Genomic DNA, 19,745 nt, shown 5'->3' with positions numbered 1-19,745 from the left:
CAGTGGAGTCTACACAGCCAACTGGGCGGTAGGATTACTATCGGACAAATGCTAGACTAAGAATTTGAATTCCACGGTTTAGGTTGGAGGTACAACGTGTGATAGATCTTTTATTGCCTTAGTAAGAGAAAGTTCTTATCACAAGAATTGATGGCAGATAGGGGAATGTTGACATAACCGGTTATTATGTGGGTTGAAAAAGATAGATATTATTTAGGTTGTTAGCGGACACCGGTACGGGTTACTGAAGAATTACTCATGCAGTGAAATCTGCAGCTGGCTCTTGCCGATTTGTTGATGATTGTAGCCAAGCAATGGCATGATTTATTGCCATTGCCAGGCCTCTAAATCTTTACGCAGAGATCTACTAGTTTACTATCAGCTATCCCTATTGACGAACTGAGAACAGCCACTAAATGTACCGATGCAGACTTTGTAAGTCCCAAGTGATATCAATGTCCGAGCTGCGGCTCAAGTCATGTGACACGAGTGAATTGAGGTACATTTCCGAGGTGACACCCCTCGTCTCTCTGTGATTTCCCCGGAAATAATCCAAATGAAGGCTTTTCTACTCCATAGCGTCATCTTGTTACGTTACCTCACCTGCAAATAACCATTGTTCCAAGAATTTCAACCATTTCAAGTGGTGTACTTTTTAAGACGAAACACCATTTCATTTATACCGTTCTTTTCCTACAGGCACTCGAAGTTTAGGTTCCCTACCAATCGCTAATTATCAAAACCAATGTTCATTCCTGAAATTGAAGGCTCTGGCAAGCTTGCTAAGAGAATAATCTACTATACTAACAACAGAAATAATAGTTGGACTAGACATAGATGGCTTCTTTGGTTGATTCTTATAATTCCATTTATCCTTGTAATCCTATTCATGTTCCTCAGACGTGCAAGATCTAGAAGACCTATTGTGAACTCCACTCAGGAACAATTCTACCCACAAACAGGTCCACCACAAGGTCCACCACAAGGTCCACCACCTACTGCGCAGACTGGTGGCTATTACTACGGTGATCAACTGCAACAAGGGGGCGGACAAGCTTATGTTCCTCCTCAATTCCCCCAATCTTACAACGCTGAGGCTGACCCAGGATATGGAGGATTTCACCAAGGCTCAGGAAGTGCTAGACCTGATGGCCCACCACCACCTGATTATGCTAGACCGGAGGGTCCTCCTCCTGCCCACACCAAATTTTAGATGAGCAGGTTACAACTCCTTTAAATTACTTTAGCGTTGTTGCTACGGAAACTTTAGAGGTACGTTTTAAATTTTCTTTACTAAATATTACAAGTTAATATACTAAATTCTACTTAACATCTTCCTTAAGCTACTATGTAATGAGCCACGCCTCATGTTTCACAATATGTTCAATTGTAATTGGAAAGCTCTTTCAGTGAAAAGCAAGCCAAGTCATGATTTATGGATAATTCTTTTCAACTGCATCCATGTTATAACATATCATATGATGTTGCTGCTTTCAAACGGCTGCAATCATGGCTTTCTTCATGTTAGAGATGACTTATTCTGTAGTTCAGCCGCAGCATCTTGAACAGAGACTCTCCGCAGCAACGACTCAGCACAGAAGCCCGGTTTGCACATAGTATGCGACGTTCGTTGCAGCAATTGTTATCTAGATCGAACATACTATGACAGAACCCTCGTCATAGAATCTCTATGGAATTAGCTTATAGTGAGAAGTGGGGTTTAGAACAAAGATGAAAGACAAAGTACATAGATATATATTGCTTAGATGAGTTCATTCTCTGTGATAACACCGAAGATTTCTTCAAAATCTAATGATTCGGCCTGAGAACCGATACTACTGATGTCCAGCTCGCTTTCTGAGTCAACAGCAGTGGTCTGTATAACACAATCAGTTCCATTGTCTTCTTGTTCTTGCGTATCAGTGCTGCATTCCGGTGAAGTTTCGACAGTTTCTTGGTTCTCTGAATTTGCTGTATCAAGTAGTTGACTTTTCGATGTGTGAAATACAAAATTATCCGTAAAGAAGGTTGCAGGAGTCCCGTCTTCTTCTGTAAAGATATATTCGGGGAGTGTAACATAGATATTTGTAGTTTTTCCGTCTGCCTGGGGTTTGAAATCTTTTAATAGTAGGAATTTTCCTTCTGACAAAATTTTTGGAGTATAGTGACTGGTATCCAGAATACTAGAGGAGCCAGTAGTATAATCGTTTGGAGGACTATAAGTATAATCCGCTTCTGATTCATAAACAGCATTCAAGGGCAGGTCTAGAGGACTTGGCATTTTCGGTATATATAGTCTTGATTACTCTAGCACTCTTTTCTTCCTTTTTAAAAAGTGATACTAATCTCGAACTTTTGATTGGATTTCCAGTACTTATACAATGCTACAATTTAGGAATTCTGTAGCTGCTAATCTCATGGCATACCAAAATCCAAAACTGAAAACTAGTAAAATAGAGCATTTCTTTCCTGTCGCAAGTAAGCTCCTACGCTAAAATCGAATTATAATCTTTTTAGGAAACTTTGCAGATTTTACGCAAAAATCATCTAATAGTATTAAGTTCTTTAAACATAGTGAATGAATATCTAGTATTACTAAGGAAGGATACTCATTAGATCATGGAATCATTTTTGCAAGTTTTGATAATAGGAAGTTCTAAATCTATGTCACGAGCCGCCCTGCCATTTAACAGTAACCAGTGCATTACCTCTTTGATGAATTTTCTCAAAGTTTGATCGCGTTCCCGAGGTAGCCATAATGGAAATAATTTGATATGTTACTAAGTGTAGAAGGAAAGCGGATATCTTCACCTTTCGGATGTTATTATTACCGAGTATAGAAATTTTGCAATCTTGAAGAAAACCTAAGAGAGAGAAAACCTACATATAGCCATTTCGGAAGCAAAGTATAACATCCGCTTTTGCAACCCCGAATACCAGTGATAACACAATTATTATGTAAGTTAAGTTGCAATTTGTATAAATAAAGGTTACTTTTTCCATCCACAGCAACTGTCAACTCTATCTCAACAACCGTTTATACTCAATTATAGTTGTGAATATGGCAGGTGCTTTTGTTCTTGGTGCTACAGGCTTGTGTGGTCTTCAGATGCTAAAATTCGCCGAAAAGTCCCATCTCTACGATAGAATAACTACAATTAGCCGCCGTTTACCAGACGCCCCAAATGCGAAGTTGAATGCCATCTTAGAGTCAGACCTTGATAAATGGCCAGAGATAATTGCAAGTGAACTGAAAGGTTGCAAAACTTTCTACTCAGGATTTGGCACTACCAGAGGAGCAGCTGGCTCCCAAGAGAATTATTACAGACTTGATTACGGTGTGGTTTATGATGCTGCAAAAGCGGCAAAAGCCGCCGGTGTTGAGACCTTTGTCTTCGTTACAGCTGCTTTTTCGAATGCCAATTCCAGATTTTCATACATCAGAACCAAAGGTCAGTTAGAGGATGATATAATTGCTTTGAAGTTTCCCAGAACCATTATTCTCAGACCTGGAATGTTACTTGGTAAAAGAGACTCTTCTAGGTCATATTTAGAGCACTTCTTGATCAATGTCTTGAAGTACACTCACGGAAATGTCTTATCCAATCTCACATTTCCTGCTTACGGAGAGGAAATTGGCCAGATTGCAGTCAACCTTGCCCTGGAGCCATTGCCTCAAAACTCAGGTGAGCCCATTGTAAAGATCGTCGGTGCTAAAGAAATCACCCAGTTGGCTCTGAGATTATAGGTCGTAAATATCTCACGCTACAACTCTGCGCAGAAAACTGCTTCTCCTCAATATGCCTGCATTACCCCTCTGGTCATGAAAATCTTTCTTGCATATAAACCGTGACATAGGCCCAGTCGATTGTTCACATATATATATATATCTATACGAATATCCAAGTATGCTATAATTTTTCAGTAGTTGTATTAAAGCCGACAGTTTGGATTTTCCAACTTACTAGTATAGAACACATTGAATATAATTTTTAGCATGAATCGAGAGTATGATAGCCCTCTTCGCGACTTCGGCATAACCAGAGCCCCAAATAGAGATGTCTTTGTTGCGAACCAGCTTCCCCATTCGATCAGGACGTTCGTGAAGCGGACAAATAGCCAAACACATCTAATTTCCGCTAAAAGCTCGAAGTTGAGGTCTTACCAAGCCAGAGCGGCTCCTCCATCAACTCTCATACCCGTCACTAATGCCGTCAAGGTTTCGGATAGAATCAACCAGATCTTCTTTGATATAATGCTTCTGCAGCAAGAGCCACAGCTGTCACGCGTATGGCAAGATGCAAAATTCTCTGATTCCATGATGGTGGACTCCGTAGGTGCAAATCCTACCAAATATATATTTTTCCTCGGAGCACAAGGCAAGGAACACATAGATAGCATACAACTGCAAATCCCTGCCGTTGGAGCTGGCGAAATCGCAGTTATTCTTGTATCATACGGCTTACACTCGTGTGGTAAAAAAAGCGGAGACAATGAAGTAAGAAAAGTAGCTACCAATGAACAATGTTCTGAACTCACAAACTACTTTGAGATGCGTGATCCATTGGGAGGAGGCTTGTACCCACTCGACTATTTGGTTGTCATAGACGGCAACGACCTAGTACGGTGCAAAATTCCATTGGTGACCAACAAGAATAACAGATTCCAGCGTACGATGAATTCAAAGAAGAGCCATTCAGGAATTTCCACCCATTTAAACTTTGGCATCGAATTAGAGAATCTACTGGGTTTCCTTGACGAATACATTCAATATTTTACAAAATCGGCTAGATGAAGCCCCCTTTAATGATACTATTACACTTTAGAAACTAACGACTAAAATACAGCGGTTCTCTCCAGAAAAGAGAATCCTTTTTTAACGACTTATGATTATACATATTCTGGACAATAAATGACTTACTCATAACTTATACGTATACCTGGGATCATCTCACCTCACGCGTCAATATTATTGAAGCAATGCCAATTTCTCTTGTTCAAGGTCCTTGTATTGATTGCGCTGGTTCTCAATCTCCTCACTGACTTTGTTTATGTAGACATCCAATCTAGCCAACTCATCAATTTCGTCTGTTCGGATGTACTCCTGGTCTCTCTTGTCTGGATTCGATAACTTGTAGGGCAATAAGTTTGAAGGCTTTCTGGTCAAAATCTCGAAAACCCTTTCTGTGGGCTCCTGGAAAACTAATTCATCGTATAATACGGAATGAACTTCTCCACTTTCCTTAGTAGGATGTTGAGGATTGAAAGGATGTAACCTCAAGCCATGAAATATCTGAAAGTTCTTCTCGTTAATGCCAAGTTCTGCACCCGAGTGAAAATGGATCTTGATGATGATCTCGAATTCACCCCATCCTGTTTCTGTGACTTGATAGGGAGGTTTTTCAATAGATCGCACCGGATTTTCATACGTTTCATGCAATTTAAATGTAACTTTCTTGATTAAAGGCGTCAAGTCTATGTTATTCAATACTGGTCTGAAGAAAACTGTCCATTCGTGAGTATGGTCTGTAGGGGTTGTGGCTTTCCTCTTTTCTGGTGTCAAACGAATAGCATCGTTACCATATAGCACCGGCACGGATATGGATATAAACTTTATTCTCTTAGCGCTTGAACTCATAGTTATTGTACCACGATACTAAAAAAGTTTTGGTAATTTAGATTTCTCTAATCAAGTTAAACAATTCATATACTGGAAAATTGAGAACCGCACGACCCCAACATGCTATCAACATTTTTGCATTCTTTTGATCCTAATGGCAGGCTGATTAATATTCATTATTGTATTATGCAGAGAAGGACTAGGTGTAAATTAAGTCTATATTGGAGAAGTCCAAAGAAGACTTATTTATAAATATCTATAAATTGTAGAGTGCATTTTTAATGTTTCGTACCGTAGTTTCGTTACTTTGGAACCAAAGGCTTCCAATCAGATATACTTTTAGGTAAATCAGGAGTGACAGAAGCTCCTACTCTTCTAGGTGGAGGTGAGGGAGCAGAAGCCTTCGGCTTATCGTCATGTGTTAAATCGGACTCCGATTTTGCATCTTCATGCTTGATCTTTGTAGCAGTCAAAGTAGTCGGCTTCGAAGGAACCATCGGCTTAACATGAGAAGGCGCTTGTTTAGGAGTACTTAATGGCACCGAAAGCTGAGGAGACATTGTCTTGGCCGGAGGCAAAACTTTTCCTGGAGACATCGTTGGAGACATAGCCCTATTAGGAGTGGCCGAGTTAGATCTACTTGGAATAAGAGGAGCAGAAGAAAATCCAATAGGAGGATTCACAACTGCGGGTGTCGGTATGGCTAAACTTCCACTATTGATTTTGCGAGCTGGAGGCGGAGGCGGAGGTGCAGTTAACGAGTTTGTAGTGTCATTACTATATGGGTTAGGCGGTAACTTTCTAGGTAATGTAGCCTTTCCAGTAGTCATATCTGTAGTCACCAGTCTTCTACTGGAAGGTGGCGGGGGGACTCTTCTTAACCCATTATTCACAGGTTTACGAGGGGAGACAGATGGTGGTGAGTGATCTTTTTTAATGTCAAGCAAATGCATATCAGACAATGTATCTGAAGTGAAGTCAGTTCCATTTGTCAGCTCAGTTTCTCTCGATGAAACAGAAGTCGTTGCACTTAGATCCAACAAATTGTCACTGCTGATAGGGTGCTCTGTCTTGTAACCATCATACAAACTTTTTGCCATTTTCATTTTCTTGTCTTTATCAATAAACTCAACCTTACTATTGTATGTCGCGTAAACAGGCTTGTGATCGCTTAGAACAATGTCCATCACCGAATTGTAATTAAGCAATTTTAAGTTCTGTTTATCTTTGGCAGTCATATGAAGAATTCTGTCTGTCCACGAAGGAACCCTCTGCTTTTCCGAGCTATCGTACTCTGATGTGCCCTTGTCAAACTTGTAGGTGGGATAGAATTTTATAGCGCCTTCCTTAAATCCATGGAAAGCACCCTTCTGTGTGATTTCATCGTTTAATTGATCAAGAGCGAGTAACTCATCAAAGGCTCCGCTTTCAATGAGAGATCTGCAGTGTTCATTTGGAAGTGCAATTCTATAGTTCAAGTCACCAAACCAAAGGACATGATCGTGGTCTTTAATTGTATATCCTCTTGTGAATGTCAAACCTTGCATGATAGTAGAATAATCATTGAATCTTTCAACCACCGCCGTCGTACCAGCTGCCAAATGTGACGTGATCATTGCAAAAGAAGTAGACCCAAACTCAAATCGAACGGCACAAGCTCCCTTGTTGGCAGTTATTCCTCCTAATCCTGTTTTCTTAGAAGAACCAGCAACTTGCGTAACATTATGAACCTGAGATTTCTTGACAAATAAAAATAATGACATAGATGCAATTGATTCAGTTCTTAAAAGAAGATACTGCTCCTTCTGGGAGTTCAACTGTTCATTCAATACCTTGGCCCATTTTAAGGGCTTCGATCCATCTGCATTGAGAATGGACCCAGCATTTAATTCAATTAACTCTTGGAGACCAATAGCAAAAATATCAGGAAATTCACTTTCCATGTTTTCTGGCGGGAAAAGCCAGCTAGTGAGATCTATCTGGTCGGAATCTGGTTCTAAAGCGTTAAGATTGTACGTTCCAACAAAAACTGTAATGTCATTCCAAGTTGTAAATACATTCGATTGGTTCTTCAATTGCTCATTAACGTAGTCATTTATAGGATCGAAAATTTTGACGTACCTAGATCTTGCCTCTTTTCCTAACAAGAGGTCCATCGTGTATTGTTTTTTACCGTCCACGAATGTATTCTGATACATACGTGAAACAGATTTAGTGACGTCTGAGAGAGCTCCTGCAATATTCATCTTTCCTGATCTGGAGAAAGATGATTTAAGGGCATTGGTCCCAGTATATATTTGAGAAATAGCATCTCCATTATCTGCCCACAATGAATTATGCCTGACAATAATATCTTCCATGGCGTATCTATCACGATAGCTGTTTCCGTAGCTAGCACTTTGGTTCTTTAGGATATGATCTAATACGTTTTGACATAATACCTGCTGAATCAAATTTGTTCTATCAAGACAATCTAAACAATTTGTTCTGAATATACCATCTTGTCTAGTGACAACTTCTTCCTGCTCTATGTCATAAACGAACCATCCAAATTGTTCTTGAGAACTATGGAGTAATGGTAAGATCTTCGTAGCTCCAGCAAAGCCACCACTCAGCGGTTTAGTCTCCAGATGGAAATCGAATTCAGTATAGGAGATCTCTTCCTTACGTTCGGCGTGCTTGTACAATTCCTTATATCTATTGGAAACGGCGACTTCAGCTGGTTTAGTCATCGAAAGTAAATTAACAATGTGGCAGACACCGTAATTCTCACAAATTTCTTTGAAGTGTTTATTGAAAATAGGTTGCGTGGCTTCAAGGGATCTTGTAAGTGTAATTTTTGGGTTCATTAATGATGAGTCTTGTTCCCAAAATGTAGGCACCGATCCTCTTATTTGAGTGAACGAAAAGATGGAGGATTGAGACGGATGGAAGTATATAAACTCCGTCTCTACGAAGTTGGCGACATGTCCGTCGTCATCTATTCCTCTTACGTTAAATCTGGTACCAGCTCTCCTCCACGACTGTTTAGAAATTATAGTGAGAGAGTCTTGTGATGAGTTCAATGGGATGGTCTTCGCAAAGCCTCTGATTACCGTAGTTAGGAAGCGGTTATCGTCAACAGCTTCTTGAGCGTAGGGATCTAAATTTGACTTGAACTGGATCAATTCTTCCATAAGAAATGAATTCCACATGTATTCTCTGCGGTAGTGTTCCACTGCAGGTCTTCTTGGCTTAGAAACGCCTGCACCCTCGAACAATTTGGTGTTTGATATACCTCTGTTCTGGAGTAAAGATGTGAGATCAAAGTCATTGGAGAAGTAGAATGAACCATTGGACAAGAGCTTTTTCAAATCATGACAAGGGTGTGGTGCTCTTGGGTAGTCCACGGAATCTTCTTCGGCACCTGCGACAGGAACTGGAACTCCATTGGTATCAAAGTTTACGAAATCCCATTCGTCGCTAGCAAGTGATATGAAGTCCACAGCGAAGATCTTATCGACGGTCTCATAGTTGAGAGGATTAGCAATATTGAGTGCAGCTCCGGTGATGATAGAAACGAATACCTGGTGGTCAACGTGGATGAGGCCCAAGCATCCAAAAACCTCTCTTTTAATCAACGCCCGATACCCATTTTCCCGGGTTACCTGATTGTTTGTGGCGATTTCCACCGATACCTTGGATGACTTCTTCTGCTGCCTAAGCAAGAGGGAATGGGTGTCGGAATAGAGAGCGATCGTCCGAGGGTTTTCCTTATATAGCAATTTCATTCTCGATACGATGCCGTGGCAGTGCTGATTCTATAGGGAAGGACACAGACGTGTGGATCAATGGAGCTAACGGAATCGTACCTACTTTAAAAGTACAACAAGTACAACTAAGATCAGAATCTCATCTGAGCTTCTTCCACGCTGCCAAAATACAAACTACATTTCATACCTGTACTTCACGCTATGACAGATTGAGTCGATTGGGAGAAGGGTTTTGTGCAGTTTTGCCATTTAGGGGCAGAAGACAGTAAGGATAGTGTGGAAGTGAGAGGGTAGTGTGGTTAATGGAAAGGGAAAGGCGAAGTAGAGCGCGAGTGAGAGAGAGAGGGAGGAGGGAATGTACGGGAGGAGGGCATGAGAAAGAGAGAGTGTGACAGTGAGAGTGAGAGAAACAAGATGGATATCAGAAAAGTGCTGGGAGTGTACATGTCGTAGTTACTGTTCATATTCTACTGAGACTCTTCCTAATTCTCAGTACAGTTCTCACTAATTTTGACATTATAAGTGAGTCTTGGCCGAAATATTAGTAGCTGCTCCACAAAAAAAAAACATATATATATATATATATAGATATTTTACTTACTACCATAGATCAGCAATGAGCTCGATTCAGCATCCTCTCTACGAAAAATTACGCAATTATCGGTTCATTCTAGGCTCCTCTTCCCCCAGACGGCATGAGATAGTGCAGCGAAACCTAGGAATCGAGAACGTCATCGTGAAACTGTCTGAATTCGAGGAGAACTTGGACAAGACGAATCGCACCATTGAACAATATGTCACAGAGACTTCCTTGGGCAAGGCCAAATGGATCATTGAGAAATACAACAGCCCAGGAATAGAGCCTTCGATTATACTCACATCAGATACCATCATTTCATGCAATGGCGAAATATTCGAAAAGCCAGGAACCCAGGAAAGACAGAGAGAGATGTTTGCTAAATACAAAGCACACCCTCAAATACAGGTGATGACGTCAGTTACAGTAGTAGAGCTAAGGGCAGACAGTCCACCTACTATCGAGCAGGATTTGGCAATAACAAAGTTGACTTTTGAAGAAGCCAGTTTTCCAGATTTGGTTGAAGCATACATCGCTTCAGAGGAAGGTTTACATGTAGCGGGTGGGTTCAAGTATCAAGAGTTGGGGTGTCTATTATTCGCAGGAATCGAAGGAGACTACTTCAATGTCGTAGGGCTACCAGTGGCGACAACCTTCAAATTACTTCAGCGAGTTATTCTTGGCTCCAGTTCCTAACTGTCAATAATGAATACTTTCAGATACTATACCCAACAATTATCATAGTGGTTGCTATAATAAGGCAATCCTGGAGTAAAGAAACACATCCATTTTGTAGAGTAAGGACTTCATATATTGCAAAATCGATAATGTCGTGAAGTCCTTGTGATTTCACTGTTCAACCATATACGACTTTTATGCGACTTTTTATCGAGAGTGAACACCTGCATATTATCATTTTAATTTTTAGGTCTTCCTCATCGACTGAAAAAATTTGGAACCACGATGAAGAAGAGATAGAATAGGATAGTTAGAATACATCAATATATAAGCAGCGATGGCTAAATCGAATACTAAGAAGAGCGGCGCTAAGCCTGTCGTTACTAAACAACAGAAGAAGGAAGATGTTGTGGAGAAGAATTCAGAAAGATCTGTCGAAGATATCGAGGCTGACTTGCAATTGCCAGAATCCTCCGATGAGGAAGATGAAGGTGAAGTTATAGAACAAGATGAAGAGGATGTCTCCGATTTATCTGAGGAAAGTGAAGATGAAGAATTACAAGGTTTCTCCAGCGATGACGAGGCAGAGGAACAAGAGGAGGCAGATGACGAGAAAGAAATAAAAAAGATTAAAAAGGACGGTCACTCCGTCATCAAGACCATAATTGCCAGTGACTCGGGCAAGTCTAGTAAAAAGGCCAAGAAGAGAGGTATTATATATATTGGAAGAATCCCACATGGTTTTTATGAGACTGAAATGAAGAAATATTTCGAGCAGTTCGGTAATATCATAAACTTGAAGTTATCTAGAAATAAGAAAACCGGTAAGTCTAAGCACTACGGTTTTATTGAGTTCGATAACTTTGAAGTAGCCAAGATTGCTGCAGAGGCCATGAACAACTACTTAATTTTTGGCCATTTATTGAAGGTTGAAGTTGTGGAGACTGCCAACGAGGAATTGTTCAAGGACAGTGACAAGAAGTTCAAGGTTATTCCATGGAACAAGATTTCCAAGCACAAGAATGACAAGCCAAAGAGTAAGAAGCAATGGGGAAAGTTGGTTGAGAAATATGAGAACCAGAAGTTGAAGAAGCAGGCTGAGTTGAAGGAAAAGGGTATCGACTTCGATTTGACCAGCATATAAGACGAGACATTTGGATGACTGAATTGAGGATCAAAACTTAATTTTGTTCTGACCACACTTTGGTCAGGGTTCCACATGTCAGGTTTAGCATTATATAGTATAGCATTAAAAGCGTGTATATTAGATAAATGAAGATAATTTAGAAAACTGGAACATCATACGAGTTGCAAAATTTAGTTCACCCCTCTAACTGCATCCGGAGCCTGTACTCTGGTTCTTGCTAGTAATGGCGTTACTATCTATAATCTAACACCTGCAAAACTATACTACTTTCTGATCTAGCACCGGATGTGAAAAAGTTTCCAGTTTTGGGGTTGATTTCCCCACCTATACAGACTGCACATATATAAACCCATGCCGCAGCATTGACAATTACACAATATGCACCACGGCGGACTTTACCTCCATTATTACGCATTCTATGTAGGTTGACATTTTGTTGAGTGTGATAAACGAGATAATAGCACGTCTGATGTCTGCGAAACGACAGAATCACATGGACGGCCCAAATTCATGTTCACATTTGAAAGTACACCGCAAGAAGGATTACATACCACGAAGTCACCCGCTTCTGGGAAGTGGGACCTCCTCTATAATGTTTGAGGGCTGCCCCTGTCTGAACGTTCCTCAAACAACTGGCAAAAAATCAGTCGATGGCTTTCCTTCACTGTGTTCCCTTCAACAACCACCCATTTTTTGTTAGGTGCACAAACACAAAACGCAGCTTGTTTGGTTCTTTTTTTTCCACGCTACTCTCGTTTCTCATAGTTAACAAAAAGATATATATCTGTTTCTTTTTCCAGACAGTTTGTTGGACTTTTCTTCTGCGATTCTTTTGAGGTTGTAAACTTAAGTGTTCCATATATCTTCTAAACATACACGGTATCTTAACGAGAATTGCAAGTCTCTCTCGTATAATACCCATCGTACCGATCGCATAATCACTTCCTACCCAGACGCAAACCAGATCATCTAACACACAACATGAGCACTGAAGCTACTAAAACTTTGAAAACTTTCACCTACGAAGAAGTTGCCGAGCACAAGACCCACGATGACTTGTGGGTTGTCTACAACGGTAGAGTCTATGACATCTCCAACTACATAGACGAGCACCCAGGTGGTGAAGAAGTAATTCTCGACGTCGCTGGTACTGATGCCACTGAGGCCTTCGATGACATCGGACACTCTGACGAGGCCCACGAAATCTTGCAAGGCTTATTGCTTGGTACTGTTGAAGGTGGTGTCATCAAGGAAGTTAAGAAGGCTTACAACTCCGAGTCTGAGAGCGGTATTGGTTTCCCAGTCATCGCTGCCCTCATCTTCTTGCTTGCATTTGGTGCCTACTACTACGTTAACAACCAGTAGAGAACTGATGAATTTGAATAAAGCCGATCCTATTTCCTAAGTTATAGTCACTGGAAATGGCGGATCATACTACGATTTCGGCATAACGAGCTGGTAGTTCTCTTCGTCTAATTATGGTTCCATGGCTACGATTACCAGAGTCAATTTTCAGCTGAAACCTGGGCTCAATTATACAATGTTCTTTAGTTTCCCCAATCGTATACACTTCTACTAAATTTTTATATAGTTAATTCTAGTTACTTTCTCCTCTCAATACATATTTATAGTTACACTATTAACCTACCAGCCGTTTCCTTCATACATCAGTCAACGGCTATAAAAAAAAATGCGTCTCCAGCATCTTGTGATAAGACGCCAGCGAGCACGCATAAAATTTTGTACTAGCAAACTTAATCCGTGGGAACAGTTTGCATGAAGAGTCCTCTGCCACCAGTGAGACAATCATCATATATATTTGTCTCAGAATAGAGGTAAAGAATTAGGTGGTAGGAGAATACACTGGGAAACAAGGAAGCTTGGGAAAGAAAATGGTTGTTCCATATTGCAAATGATTCTCACGCCTTAATGTCAGCTAGATTAATCGTGTTCCCATTGGCTATTGCAGCCAAGGCACAGATTATGCTGTCATATGAAAAAATTGTGGTGAATCGCAGAACTTCAATAACGGTAAGTTCCAAAAATCCACCACTTTTCAGGGACGCGGCATGGCGTGTATTTGGGGATAGACATTTAATGTTTCGGTTTCTATCAGAGAGGTTGCGAAAAACAGGTAAAATGTCCAATATGTTTCATATACTATTCCCACTTCTATGTGATAATTTTCTAACAGGGAATTCTTTATGTTATATCATAACAAAGGAGCAAGATGGAACAGAAGGATTTGAGCTTGATAGTTTAGACTTAAGAATAGAGTGTATAATTATCCACTATGGTTTCACTTAGGGATGTCATAGAATTGAAGTGCATGACATGAGAACAAGAAGAAAGAGCATAGTCAACAACCACAAGCTCCGAAAACCATCATTTCATGGATTTCTTTTCACAGTGTTACTATGATACACAAATACGATAAAGATCAAATGTTCATTACATATAGAACATGTTGCCAACTTTTCTACTTTCTAAGCTTAAAAATCGTACTGTGAAGTGTTTTATTCATCAATCTCATCAAATATATCGATATATAAGAGCTATATGAAGAATCGAGAAATTTCTAAATCCACTGACTAGTCTGCTACTAAGAAAGTCAGTGCAAGAAAGACTAGTAAGAATAGCATGGAGTAATTGTTAACTCCCCCACTGCTCTTATGAGTCCTGCCATACGAATAACCACACTCGTGAAGTTCTTTATAAGTCAGCACTGAGGAATTGAGGAAAGTGTCATTGTAAGAACCGCATGCAAAGAAAGTTGCGTTAGCAGAATGAGTGGGTCCAACGGAGCCTCCTAGCGTTAGCCCGCATACATACACTTCGCTATTGTAGTTCGTTGCATTAATTGTAACTGAAATATTCGTCATTCCACAGTCGAACCACAACAGTTCTACATTAGGAGGTAGATCTCTACCATTTAGATTGGTAATTGACATGTCTAATCCCATTTCAAATCAAGACCCAAGACGACATTTGAACCATACGCGATATCTTGTTCTTTTAAACAAATGGTGTTGCAGTCGCCAACTACTCGTGTTTACTTACCCTTCGAAGTGCATAATTTAGTCTTTGTAGGATTAGCGATATCCTCTAAAAATAGCAAACTCTCTTCCCTAAACAGTGCCAGTGCGGTACCTTAACATAACAAATATGCAACTCAAGAGTTCTGCCATACATATGCAACCCACTTTGAGGATAAACTATGCATTAATGTTAGGTATAGGGAGCAAGCTACTGCAGATTTAAGACTGCCCTGGACAGAACTACGCAACTATGAGCCTCATTAGGTGATGTGAAGATTGAACTGTGAAGAGTAGTGATATCCATCCAATAGTAACAGAAAGGTAGGAGAGAACTGCTTGAAAAGCCCAGTCAACAGAATACTTTTCTCAGCAGAAAAAAATACTTCAGAATTCATTGTTTGCAACCGTCGCATTCCCGTGTTGTTTGTGGCTTTAGCAAGAGGACTATTGACAAAATTTCAGGGTCCAGTTTCGCATTTTATTATTATATCTCTCCTTATCTTGGCAAATACAGCTGATGGGACAAGAAGTCAATCCGAAGAGTGATTAGAATAGCAGCTTGCATGAATGTACATAACAAGATGATATTAAATAATGAATTCCAATGGTACAATTTGATAAACGTTCTCAGTTCTCGCAATTGTGAGATTGTAATATTGTAGTTATCTAAAAATAAGTGTCAAACGCCCGAAACGCCCCAATTGAGATCAATGAAATTTGGGCAAGGGGAATACGAGTCTACAGAATTCTATGATTTGGCGTCGATACAAAAAAAGATTAGTCAGTTTGATTGTTCACTCTCAGCTTTTCATTGAAAAGAACATCTTAATCCTAGGTGGTATTTGGCCTAGGACGAAATCGCGTTGTACTGATCAGGGTTACGTTGAAGGAACTGAGCACATACTTCATGGTAACCAAGGAGTACGAGAAGACCGATTTTTTTATTTTTAGCTTCACTTTGTTCAGAATTACGAGACAATATCTTCAGAACCAAAGGCTTGCTTTCATCTTTTAGTCCGTCTCAGTGAATATCAATTGAAGTGAATAACAGGATTGTGAGATTATTTATTGTCATTAAAGCCTACAACACTCTGTTGAGAGAAACTTCCGAGACACAGAAATGGTCATCCGAGATCTAACAGCAAATGACCCCAAGCTCAAGAACCTGGAAACTGACGAGTCACATACTTCCCCTGAAACATATACAAAACTTTCACCACATGCTTCAACGATTTCTTCTTACTCTAATAGCGCCTTTGAGGAGCAGCTAAATTTCCAGTTTGGAAGAACATTTACCGCTTATCAAGAAGATGGAGAATCGCCATTACCATTATTATCTTTTGGATCCGAAGATCGCATAAAACCAGAGGTTGACGAGGAAAGAGAGGCCGCAATTCATCGATTTGAAAGACAATTGAGGGCTACGCTGCCACTCCAAAACAGATTACAAAGTAGACCAACAAGTGCTCTTATATCTGTACCACCTGAATTTGATAGGTATCCTTCTATGGTGGGATCTCGAATTGTATCACTGACATCATTACAAAATTTACTTAACATACCGGCTTCTCTAGATAACAGAGAAGAGGCAGATTTATCATCAGTGGGATCACATCCAAATCGCATCCTTAGTCCTTTTGGTGGCTTCCCATCATCATCGTTTCCCTTGCATATAGAAGAAAAAGAAGCAGATGATCATTTGCATAACCCAGATCCCATAGAGGATGCAGAGTACAGTCACAATAAAATATTACATGACTTAAAGAGCCTCGATAAGCGATCACTAACGGGCATTTTGAGTGTTGTATTTTTAATTTTGATAGCCATTGGCTTATTTGTTCTCTTGCCTGCCCTCACTTATACTGGACTTCACCATAGAAAATCAAAAGTCGTTGATATTTTGTCAAATTATCAATATCCTCTCCTAAGTGCTATAAGGACAAGTCTAATAGACCCAGACACACCAGATGACGCATATAACTCTATAGCGAGGGACGGATCCACTTGGTCCTTAGTATTCAGTGACGAGTTCAACACAGTTGGAAGAACGTTCTACCAAGGTGATGACCAATTTTTTACAGCCTTAGATTTGCACTATGATGCTACAAAGGACTTAGAATGGTATGATCCTGATGCAGTAACAACTTCTAATGGAACTTTAATTTTGACTCTCGATGCAATTAAAAACCATGATTTATTCTACAGATCAGGAATGGTACTGTCATGGAACCAGTTTTGTTTCACTGAAGGGAAGATTGTAATCTCAGCTCGATTACCGAATTATGGAAATATTACGGGTCTATGGCCAGGTTTGTGGACTATGGGAAATTTAGCTAGACCAGGATTCTTGGCTTCATCAGAAGGAGTCTGGCCTTATTCATACGACTCTTGTGATGTGGGAATCACTCCTAACCAGTCATCTCCAGATGGAATTTCCTATTTACCAGGGCAAAGACTCAATTCGTGTACTTGTGGAAAAAAGGACCACCCGAACCCAGGCGTCGGCAGGGGCGCTCCAGAGATAGATATTATAGAGGCCGAAGTTGCCTCTGACAAGTATGGACGATTCGAAAATCGCGGAATTGCTTCTCAATCATTGCAAATAGCACCAATGGACATTTGGTATTACCCTGATTATGACTTCGTTGAGATACATAATGCCTCGATAACAACTATGAATACATATACAGGTGGCCCAATCCAGCAAGCCATTTCAGCTGTTACTAGTTTAAATTCTTCGTGGTATGAACGAGGAAATGGGCTACATAATTACCAAGTTTATGGTTTTGAGTACTTGAATGACAACGATAACGGATATTTGACATGGTTTGTGGGAAACGAACCAACATTCACAATGCACGCAACTGCATTACATCCTAATGGAAATATTGGTTGGAGAAGGATTTCGAAGGAACCCATGTCAATTATCATGAATTTAGGAGTTTCCAATAGCTGGAGTTATATTGATTGGCCTTCAATCGTGTTTCCTTCCAATTTTCGAATTGACTATGTCAGGGTCTACCAACCTCAAGGTAACGTCAATGTTGGATGCGATCCTGTAGATTATCCAACATATGACTACATCCAGCAACATTTGGACATATATTCCAATCCTAACTTGACCACATTTGAATCTGCTGGATACTCATTCCCAAAGAACAAGTTACTTCACTGTTAGAGGATCTACAGAAGAAAAGTTTAGAGATCTTGAGACACACTCTTCCTGTCAGAGACTAATTCACACTCATCCTGAATAGAATCACTCAGAATTTGTTTTTGATCTCTTCTTATAGCGAATATACATGGAATACATCTAGTGTAGTGCAAAGTAATTCTGTCAGCCCCACATCAAAAAGGGACGCCTCGACTCTACGGCTTTGCGGATCTTACTATACTATTACTGCAAAAAAAATGCCAGAGTTGATCTATTCGGGTTTCCTGCACACTCAACGGCTAATCAACCAGGCTTACAAATCGTGAGCGGAGACTTGTAGTTGTATTATTCATTCATTCCGATCCGCTTAAGGAACATTCGATGCAAAGGCTTATAAGTACCCCAGATTATCTGCACTAGAATTCAATTCAGGCACTGGGATAAAATATACCATTGATTAATGTCACATTGAAGATGCCTCCCCATCCCACAAGTTTAAGGTTTGCCCAGTTGCTAGGCATCAAGGAACCCATTATACAGGCCCCAATGGCAGGGATTTCTACTGCAAAGCTTGCAGCAGAAGTCGCTAATAACGGTGCTTTGGGTTCACTTCCATTGGCGATGTATGATATCGGTAAACCAGAAGGATTGACTAAACTTATAGCTTCTGTCGAAGAATTCAGGCGACTTGCCCCTGACAACGCAAGGAATGTCAACCTCAACTTCTTCTGTCATGAGATCACGACAGGAGTGTCCGCTGCCACACAGATAAAGAATTGGTGGACGCTATACAGAAATTCAATAAGTAATTTGGATGACACTTTACTCTCTAAGATTCCATTTGAGAACGGTAATGTATCTTTTAAGCAGTTTGAAAGGGATTATCCACAATCCGTGGACAAGTTGTTGGAATACTTGGGTCAAGTCAAACCAAGAATGGTAAGTTTCCATTTTGGCTACCCGACTCGAGACACAATTAAGCGCATTCAAAATGAAGGTATTCTAGTCTTTGTGACTACTACCTCGATTGAAGAGACAAAGCTCCTCTTGGAATTGGGTGTTGACGGGTTAGTATGCCAAGGATATGAAGCTGGAGGGCACAGAGGAAACTTCTTGAAGGAGAAGCTTTTGGACGAAAATTTGTCTACATATGCACTTTTCTCTCAAGTAAGGAAATACGTTTCTAATAGCAATAAAAAGGTTCATTTGGTTGCTGCTGGAGGAATAGATGATGCTAATGCCATTAATTACTATCTTTCTTTGGGAGCTTCTGGCGTCCAACTTGGATCTATCTTTCTTGCCACACCAGAATCAACATCAAATGGCTTTATAAAGAAGCACGTGGAAGGCGCTAACGATTTAACAACAACTATGATTGATCTTGTTTCTGGTAAGCCAGCCAGAGCTATTAAAACTGAATTCATTGAGAACTTAATGATGAACGATATCTATGAAAGGGACCAATTACCCGCCTATGGGCACGCATATGGAGCATATAAAGCGCTCAAAGTGTTAGTCAAAGACCATGACCTAGACTTTTACTTAGCTGGACAAAACTATCATACTCTTGATCCAAAGCTAAATACAGCAGAAATTATACAAAAACTCAGCCATGATTTAGCAAAACTTTAATTACTCCATACTTAATAAAATATGACCGTATGATTCTGGCTGTACAGGATTTCAGCCGCATTGAGTTTTGCATCCAAAAATGCAGCAGTAGCTGCGAAAGAATAGCAATTTGTATTTGTGGACTTCAAATCCTAATCTATTTTATAC

The 19,745-nt window shown here is 40.2% G+C and overlaps 10 protein-coding genes across 10 annotated transcripts; 8 read left to right on the top strand and 2 right to left on the bottom strand. All coding sequences in view use genetic code 12, as the record gives it.

The window, feature by feature from the left end:
• Positions 1-389: 389 nt before the first annotated feature.
• On the top strand, positions 390-1,487 carry RJT20DRAFT_56884 (uncharacterized protein). The gene has a single exon (XM_064920735.1). It carries the CDS (start codon positions 746-748, stop codon positions 1,211-1,213), a length of 468 nt encoding a protein of 155 aa, XP_064772272.1. The 5' UTR covers positions 390-745; the 3' UTR covers positions 1,214-1,487.
• Positions 1,488-3,001: 1,514 nt separating this feature from the next.
• RJT20DRAFT_130216 (protein FMP52-2, mitochondrial) lies at positions 3,002-3,912 on the top strand. The gene has a single exon (XM_064917688.1). It carries the CDS (start codon positions 3,062-3,064, stop codon positions 3,746-3,748), a length of 687 nt encoding a protein of 228 aa, XP_064772271.1. The 5' UTR covers positions 3,002-3,061; the 3' UTR covers positions 3,749-3,912.
• Positions 3,874-4,882, top strand: RJT20DRAFT_56878 (uncharacterized protein). Its single transcript, XM_064920733.1, has one exon. It carries the CDS (start codon positions 3,998-4,000, stop codon positions 4,793-4,795), a length of 798 nt encoding a protein of 265 aa, XP_064772270.1. The 5' UTR covers positions 3,874-3,997; the 3' UTR covers positions 4,796-4,882.
• Positions 4,883-5,740, bottom strand: YAF9 (Yaf9p). Its single transcript, XM_064920734.1, has one exon. The coding sequence runs from the start codon at positions 5,636-5,638 to the stop codon at positions 4,970-4,972; it is 669 nt and encodes a 222-aa protein (XP_064772269.1). The 5' UTR covers positions 5,639-5,740; the 3' UTR covers positions 4,883-4,969.
• Positions 5,741-5,922: 182 nt separating this feature from the next.
• RJT20DRAFT_99144 (phosphatidylinositol-3-/phosphoinositide 5-phosphatase) lies at positions 5,923-9,390 on the bottom strand (the record flags this gene model as incomplete). The annotated part of the gene is made up of 2 exons (XM_064921756.1): positions 5,923-6,120; positions 6,163-9,390. The coding sequence occupies 2 exons, from the start codon at positions 9,388-9,390 to the stop codon at positions 5,923-5,925; spliced, it is 3,426 nt and encodes a 1,141-aa protein (XP_064772268.1).
• A 518-nt stretch (positions 9,391-9,908) lies between these two features.
• On the top strand, positions 9,909-10,944 carry RJT20DRAFT_130213 (nucleotide diphosphatase). Its single transcript, XM_064917687.1, has one exon. The coding sequence runs from the start codon at positions 9,989-9,991 to the stop codon at positions 10,643-10,645; it is 657 nt and encodes a 218-aa protein (XP_064772267.1). The 5' UTR covers positions 9,909-9,988; the 3' UTR covers positions 10,646-10,944.
• Positions 10,945-11,933, top strand: NOP15 (rRNA-binding ribosome biosynthesis protein). Its single transcript, XM_064917686.1, has one exon. The coding sequence runs from the start codon at positions 10,965-10,967 to the stop codon at positions 11,769-11,771; it is 807 nt and encodes a 268-aa protein (XP_064772266.1). The 5' UTR covers positions 10,945-10,964; the 3' UTR covers positions 11,772-11,933.
• A 330-nt stretch (positions 11,934-12,263) lies between these two features.
• On the top strand, positions 12,264-13,434 carry CYB5 (Cyb5p). Its single transcript, XM_064920732.1, has one exon. It carries the CDS (start codon positions 12,756-12,758, stop codon positions 13,137-13,139), a length of 384 nt encoding a protein of 127 aa, XP_064772265.1. The 5' UTR covers positions 12,264-12,755; the 3' UTR covers positions 13,140-13,434.
• Positions 13,435-15,847: 2,413 nt separating this feature from the next.
• RJT20DRAFT_56853 (SKN1/KRE6 family beta-glucan synthesis-associated protein) lies at positions 15,848-18,159 on the top strand. Its single transcript, XM_064920731.1, has one exon. The coding sequence runs from the start codon at positions 15,933-15,935 to the stop codon at positions 17,988-17,990; it is 2,058 nt and encodes a 685-aa protein (XP_064772264.1). The 5' UTR covers positions 15,848-15,932; the 3' UTR covers positions 17,991-18,159.
• Position 18,160: 1 nt separating this feature from the next.
• On the top strand, positions 18,161-19,719 carry RJT20DRAFT_56852 (putative nitronate monooxygenase). Its single transcript, XM_064920730.1, has one exon. The coding sequence runs from the start codon at positions 18,441-18,443 to the stop codon at positions 19,596-19,598; it is 1,158 nt and encodes a 385-aa protein (XP_064772263.1). The 5' UTR covers positions 18,161-18,440; the 3' UTR covers positions 19,599-19,719.
• The last annotated feature ends 26 nt before the right edge of the window (positions 19,720-19,745 follow it).

Source organism: Scheffersomyces xylosifermentans (assembly GCF_036884685.1).
Source record: "Scheffersomyces xylosifermentans strain CBS 12540 chromosome Unknown RJT20scaffold_7, whole genome shotgun sequence".
In the NCBI taxonomy this organism is placed as follows: Eukaryota; Fungi; Ascomycota; class Pichiomycetes; order Serinales; family Debaryomycetaceae; genus Scheffersomyces; species Scheffersomyces xylosifermentans.
Note: the sequence above shows the minus strand (reverse complement) of the source record. Positions and strands in the feature narration are given on the sequence as shown.